Here is a 7,189-nt window from a genome sequence, read left to right on the forward strand (position 1 = left end):
GTGAGCTCCAAGGAAAGGGACGTGTAACTTACATCCACTTAATGATGCAAGCAATTTAAAGCCAAGAGTTCTTGTTGGCAAGAATTGGGAAAGTTGGATGGACAGTATACAGACAATTACCGAGCGGCCAGTAAACAGGAAAAGTGATAACAGTTCGAATGTTCTGACCAGGCGGATATTCCAAGTCTTTAAGAAACACTAATCATATATCTATGAAAGAAAAATACCTTGGGCCCCACTAATCATATACCTGTGAAAGAAAAATATCTTGGGCCCCTTCAAACTGGGAATTGCCCAGGGCAAATCTGCCTCCAATTCTATTCAAGTCACCTCGTTTGCTCACCGAGATAGATGCATATTCTGATTGCCTCCTTTGGAAAGACTATCAGAAACTCAAAAGAATACTACCATCTGTGTATTACCTACCTGTGACCTGGAAGTCCCCAGTTGGCGGGGGGGCTTGCTTTTAGTTGTCTCTGCCTTTCTGGAAGGAACTAATGTACTTTTCACATATTGACTGATGTCTCCTGTCTCCCAAATGTACAAAACTAAGCTGCGCCCCGACCACCTTGGGCACATATCCTCAGGACTTCCTTAGGCTGTGTCAAGGGCATGTCCTCAAAGTTGGCAAAATAAACTTTCTAAATTAACTGAGACCTGTCTCAAATTTTCGAGGTTCACATACCGTAGGTAAGTGTCAGAAGCCTACAGGTGAGCGAGTGGAAAAGCATGAAGGCCCCTGCAAGGTTATTAGCTAAACCTCCATAACGCAGGTGGCAAGTGTCCACGGGAGTCTGGCCTCTGCTCGCCTACACCACGACCTCCTTCCTGGGGAGGACATACATGGTCAGCCCTTTCTCCATTTCCATACTGATTGCTTGCTCTCACCGCCAAGACCCATCTGAGAAGCAACATTAACCCACGCGTATAACAGTCCACCAGAGTGAAACAGCTAGAGCCAGGCGCGGGGCGGAGCTAGTTCTGCGCATGCTCCGTGAAGGAGTAGGCGGGGGCCGAGCGCCCTCCGGTTGCGCCTGCGCTCCGGCTAGGACCCGCGCCTGCGCCTCTGCGGCTGTAATTTGGTCTTGCTGTCCCAGGCGGGATGGTGCCACTGTGCCAGGTAAGGGTGGCGGGTGTGCGTGAGGGCCTGGGTGCGGAGCCCTCCTCGACGTGTCTCTCCCGCCCTTTCCCTCCACAGACCCAGCCCTGGTCAGTCGGACCTCCCCACTAGCCCCCAACTAACACCCACCCTGGCCGGGATCTTCGGTTTGGGGGCGACCCCGCCCTAGGGCCCTCCGGACTTTGTTGCTGCTGCTGCCGCAGCAGAAGTCGGGTCCACTCCGAGAACTCCTGTCCGCTCACGGCAACAAGGACGGGTTCATTCTGAAGGCGCCTCGACCTTTTGTGGCCACCTCTTTCCGAGATTATTCGTTTTGATGACGCTAAAATTTTAATCTGAAAAGAAATGCACTTCATTTCTGCTTCATCTGTAGATTTCCACATCCTTGATTATTTGCAAACCTGTAATTATTTCGTAAAGAGTAGTTTGCACGGAGTGACAGGTGCCTATTTTACTTCGTCGGATCCCTTACGTACCAGGCTGCTGGCACAACTTTGTTCTAGCAAATATCCGTCTGTCCTGGGTTTCAAAGCTACTTGCTTCTGTAAATGTCAGATTTACTATGTTGCATAACTTAATCCTTAGCGTCTGGGGACAGTGTTATGCAGACCGGAATCTAAGGTCATTTGACAACCGCGAGAAACAGGTTTTTCGCTTATTTGTTCATTTATTTTATTTGTGTAACTCATCTCTTGACTCAGACATTTGTTTTTTGCTTACATGTTTATAAAAGGTGCTATACTTTTATGTCAATTAAAGACAGCCTTAACATGTTTTCATAGAAGATAAATACTTCGGATTTTAATGATGCCACACTTAAGTTTATAAAACTAAAAGGCATCCAGAAATTAGTCTGAATTATTTTTAAAACAACAAGTTTTCAGAATTTGAACTTGTAGATATAATGAAATTTTTTACGGGTTATTTAGTTTTCTTTATAAAATTTATCTTTGATTAAAGCAATACATTTGGAAAATGAGAAAACTGCTCAACATTGACAGTCAGAAAACGAGTATGAGTTGTTATTAAAAGCATTTTTTTTCTTTCAGGTTGTAGTATTGTATTTTGCAAAAAGTGCTGAAATAACAGGAGTTCATTCAGAGACCATTTCTGTGCCGCAAGAAATAAAAGCGTTGCAGTTGTGGAAGGAGATAGAAACTCGACATCCTGGGTAGTGAAACATTTGTAGAATGCATATGAGTAACACTTAAATGTTTTCAAAATGCATAAATGATAAAAGTAAAAATAAGGTTAATTTTGATTTCCGTGCTTAATGTCAAAAAGAATCATTAGTTTTATTTTTTTGGAACTACTGAAAAACTCTAAATATGCACTGTATTTTAAGAAAGGTTAAAGATATTTTACCCCAAAACACAGTGAACCCCAGAGGGATATGATTATATTCTTTTTAATGATTTACAAAACACTGCACATGTCACTTCTGCAATTTTATAACATTAAATGAATTTGTTACAAATTCCATTAAAAATGTGTGCTTTAAACATTTTGTTCTCCCTCTCTTTAGAGAGCTCAACATAGATATTTCTAAGATTAAAAGAAAAATGAGTTACAACAAATGCTAGATGCTGCTGAATTTGAGTTTTTGTAATATTTAATTTTTTTTTCTGGTTCTTGAAAAGCTATAATTTTACTTCTGTCATTCCCACTTCAAGTTCTTTTTGAAACAAAATATAAAAGTGACTTATTTGAGGGTGATTCAGGAATATTAATTGTGTGACTTAAGCTTGTATATTTGTTTAAGCCTAATTCTGTGTAAAAGATACTCCACAATATATGTTTAAAAGCAAACTACTTCATGATTTCATATCTTTTAAGTTGCCCTTACAGTGGCCTGATAATCAATGAAACAATGAAACACAGTGGAATCTCCTGTTCTGCTTTACCTGGAGGGAGACAGCTGGTCTTGTATACATTTTCACTGAGCCTGAAAAGAAAGCTTACCGTTGTTCAGGTATAAAGGAGCAGCTAGTAAAGCTGTGTTGCAGGTGGCTCTATGACCTATGCCATCTTTTCATCTTTCTAAGCAACTTAATCCATATTTGAGTAGGATAATGTGTACAGGCGTAGTTTGTGGGCAGCTATACTTAGGCTTGTACACATGGATAGAAGGACCCTGGAAAGGCCATGTACTGATAGAAGGACACTGGAAAGGCCATGTACTGATAGAAGGACACTGGAAAGGCCATGTACTGATACAAGGATCCTGGAAAGGCCATGTACTGATAGAAGGACACTGGAAAGGCCATGTACGGAAACTTTTCTTTTGACCTGGTTTGAGTGTTGCCTCCACTCTGATGGGTTTTTTGTGCATTTTTTTGTTGTTTAATTCCCCAAGGCATACAACATCCAATAAAGAGTTGACAGCAGCAGTTTAACGTATCTTTGTGGTGTATAAGTATGTTCTTTAGTGGATATGTCCTTTCTCCATATACTGTGTGTAAATTTAATTGGTAATTTTACAGGTGATGCTTTATATAATTATATCTAGGTAATATCTCTAATTGCAGCTGAAGAGATTTGAGGTCTATCATAGCATTGATACTTTGAGTCATACTTTTTCCCCTTTAGATTGGCTGATATTAGAAATCAGATAATATTTGCTGTTCGTCAAGAATATGTCGAGCTTGGAGATCAGCTCCTCCTGCTTCAACCGGGAGACGAAATTGCCGTTATCCCCCCCATTAGTGGAGGATAGTGCTTTTGAGCCGTCTAGGTATGTGAGATTTGTTTTTCTTAATCAGTTGTGTGGGGAAGGATCATACAGATGATAAAGTGTATGTGGTTTGCTGTTAATGTGTATTCTTTGTAAGTCTCTCTGTACCAAATCTTTATTGATGCAGCAACTCTTCACTGGTGCCAATAAATTTATGAATATCTACCACCATCTCTGCATCAAGTCTATTGTAAGCTGTTTAATTACAATAGACATATCAGTTTGATATGTTTCATTTAACATGGTTTATTGAGATCTTACGTGTCAGGCACAGTGACATATTAATATCCATATTTTGCAGGTGGAAAAATAAATTCAGAGGACTTAAAAACCTTGCCTTTGATCACATAGCTAATCACATAGCTAATAAGTGAAAGAGCCAACTTAAAAAGAATTTATTTAACTTTTAAGTTCAGGAATACATGTGCAGGTTTGTTATATAGGTAAACATGTATCGTGGCGGTTTCTTGTGCAGATTATTTTGTCACCCAGGTATTAAGTCTAGTGCCCATCAGTTATTTTTTCGATCCTCTCCCTCCTCCCCCCCTCCACCCTCAAGTAGGCTCCGGTGTCTATGGTTCCCTTCTTTGTGTCCATGTGTACTCAATATTTATCTCCCACTTATAAGTGAGAACATTCGGTATTTGGTTTTCTGTTCCTGCATTAGTTGGCTAAGGATAATGGCCTCCTGCTCCATCCATGTCCCTGCAAAAAACTTGATCTCGTTCTTCCTTATGGCTGCATAGTATTCCATGGTGTATATGTACCACATTTTTTTTACCCAGTCTACCATTGATGGGCATTTAGGTTGATTCCATGTCTTTGCTATTGTGAATAGTGCTGCAGTGAACATACGTGTGCATGTGTCTTTATGACAGAACGATTATATTTCTCTGGGCATATATTCAGTAATGGGATTGCTAGGTTGAATATATTTCAGTCTCTAGGCCACACTGTCTTCCACAATGATTGAACTAATTTACACTCCCTGCAGCAGTGTATAAGCATTCCTTTTTCTTCACATCCTTGCCAGCATCTGTTATTTTAATAATAGCTCTTCTGACTAGTGTGAAATGGTATCTCGTTGTGGTTTTGATTTGCATTTCTCTAATGATCAGTGATGTTGAGCTTTCTTTTCATATGATTGTCTTCTTTTGAAAAGTTCCTGTTCATGTCCTTTGCCCACTTTTTAATGGGGTTGTTTTTTCTCATAAATTTAAAAAAATTCCTTAGAGATGCTGATGTTAGACCTTTGTCAGACACATAGTTTGCAAAATTTTCTCCCATTCTGTACGTTGTCTGTTCACTCTGTTGACAGCTTCCTTTGCTGTGCAGAAGCTCTTTAGTTTAATTAGATCCCATTTGTCAATTTTTGCTTTTGCTGCAATTGCTTTCAAAATCTTTGCTTGTTCTTATGTCCAGAATGGTGTTGCCTAGGTTGTCTTCTGGGGTTTTTCTAGTTTTCAGTTTTACACTTAAGTCTTTAATCCATTTTGAGTTAATTTTTGTATATGGTGTAGGGAAAGGGTCCAGTTTCAGTCTTCCGCACATGGCTAGCCAGTTATTCCAGCACCATTTATTGAATAGGGAATCCTTTCCCCATTGCTTGTTTTTGTAGATTTGTCGAAGATCAGATAGTTGTAGCTGTGGAGCTTTATTTCTGGGTTCTGGGTTCTGTTTCATTTGTCTATATGTCCTATTTTGTACCAGTCCCATGCTGTTTTGGTTACTGTAGCCCTGTAGTATAGTTTGAAGTTGGGTAGCGTAATGCCTCCAGCTTTGTTCTTTTTGCTGAGGATTCAAGAGCTTTTCAAGAGACAACATTTGAACTCATATTATTGGACTGTCTCTGTACTTTTTTCCAACCACACTTACTAATACTAGATGATAGCTCTCCTGGCCACGGAGAAATGTAGAAAAATTACACAGCTAGTAATGCCTGAAAAGAAAGCTTACCATAGTCCAGGACTAAAGGAAAATAGGTTTATTGTTATGGCTTTGTTGCAGGTGGCTCTTCGACCCATGCTACCTTGTCACCTTTCTAAACAACTTAGTCCATATTCAAGTCGGATAATGTTCAAGAACATTGTTCAGTATAGTCTGGAGAGATCAGGCTTCTTATAAGTACAGACAGAATAAGGCTTAATTTATTGTCAACTGAAGAACAAATTCAGTAGAAATTAACAGTCATCCCTGAATAAAACTCTTGGTCAGTTAGGAATGAAAGAAGACTTTCTTAATTTGGTAGGATTTTTATTCAAAATCAGGAGTAAGTATCATACTTAATGGCAAAAACTTGGTTCTATTAAAGAAAGGAACAAGTCAAGGATGGCTTTTTATCTTTTTTACCCATTTTTTGCTCACCCTCCTGGAGGGCAATGCCACAAGAAGTGAAGAATCAATCTGTAAAGCAGATTGCCCCTCATGTCGACACCAGGCTTCTCTCTCAGGCCTACTATCTGGACACGGTAGAAGAATCTATTGTCAGATATGTATCTCAATGCTATTTAGAAACTGTGGTCACCATATCACCACCATGATTTCAGGAGGTGGAATTTGGATTTTTTGGAATTTGGAATTTATTCAGAAAACTATAAGTTGCCATTAAAGGGATATTGTGGTAATTACAGCTGTTCTTTGAAAAGGTTACGAAGATTACTCAAAAGCAGTGTGTGTTACTTTAATGTGTTTGGCAAGACTGGTATTATGCATTTTTAAAACCTGCCAGCTAGCTTTCGGTAGTCTTGTAAAATCAGAAGTTGTGGGAACTCAGTATGGTTTGAAGCTCATAGACCATATTTGTATTACCTATATTTTCTTGCAAGGAAAAGAGGTGGAAGACACTTAGGTGGCTTGTGCAGCAGATGAAAAATCCTGGAATCCAGTGATATATAAAGAATAGTGCTGTTTCCGTGGTGGAAAGGAGATAGGAAAAAGAACATTGGCTTAACTAAGACTCTTTGGTTGGAATTTCAGCACCTTGAGTGAGTTCCTTAACTTCTCTGAGCCGTCTTTCTCTCATCTTTCAGTTCAGATGAAATCTTACAGGATTAATAATTATATTCCTCATTGCCTGCAAGATTCTACCTATCTGTTCAGCCTCAGCCTGTCCTGTTCTCTCCATTCGTTCTAGGTTCTGGAGCACATCACACCCTTTCTTGTCCCAGAGCCTTGGCATTGGCCACTCCCTCTCTCTGCCTGGGGGCCTGTGCCCTGGTTTCTTTACAAGACTTCCTCCTTATCTTTCAGGTCGCAAGTTTTCATACAGCCTCTTGAGAGAAATCTCCCCCAGACCCCAGGTTCTGTCCCTGAAGCCTGTTTATTTCCATGAGTTA

General features: G+C 39.9%; 1 protein-coding gene across 2 annotated transcripts in view; it reads left to right on the forward strand.

Moving 5' to 3' along the window:
- The first annotated feature begins 1,053 nt into the window (after positions 1–1,053).
- Positions 1,054–7,189, forward strand: part of MOCS2 (molybdenum cofactor synthesis 2) — a 12,203-nt gene continuing 6,067 nt past the window's right edge. The window contains exons 1-3 of one of the 2 annotated variants that reach the window (XM_011997621.1): positions 1,054–1,120; positions 2,170–2,291; positions 3,710–3,854. In XM_011997621.1, coding sequence (XP_011853011.1) covers positions 3,757–3,854 — 98 coding nt within the window. In that variant the 5' untranslated portion in view covers positions 1,054–1,120; positions 2,170–2,291; positions 3,710–3,756. Of the gene's footprint in view, positions 1,563–2,169; positions 2,292–3,709; positions 3,855–7,189 lie in introns of both variants that reach the window. The other variant, XM_011997629.1, reaches the window with a different exon arrangement.

This window comes from Mandrillus leucophaeus, unplaced genomic scaffold, assembly GCF_000951045.1.
Source record: "Mandrillus leucophaeus isolate KB7577 unplaced genomic scaffold, Mleu.le_1.0 Scaffold1147, whole genome shotgun sequence".
Lineage (NCBI taxonomy): Eukaryota > Metazoa > Chordata > Mammalia > Primates > Cercopithecidae > Mandrillus > Mandrillus leucophaeus.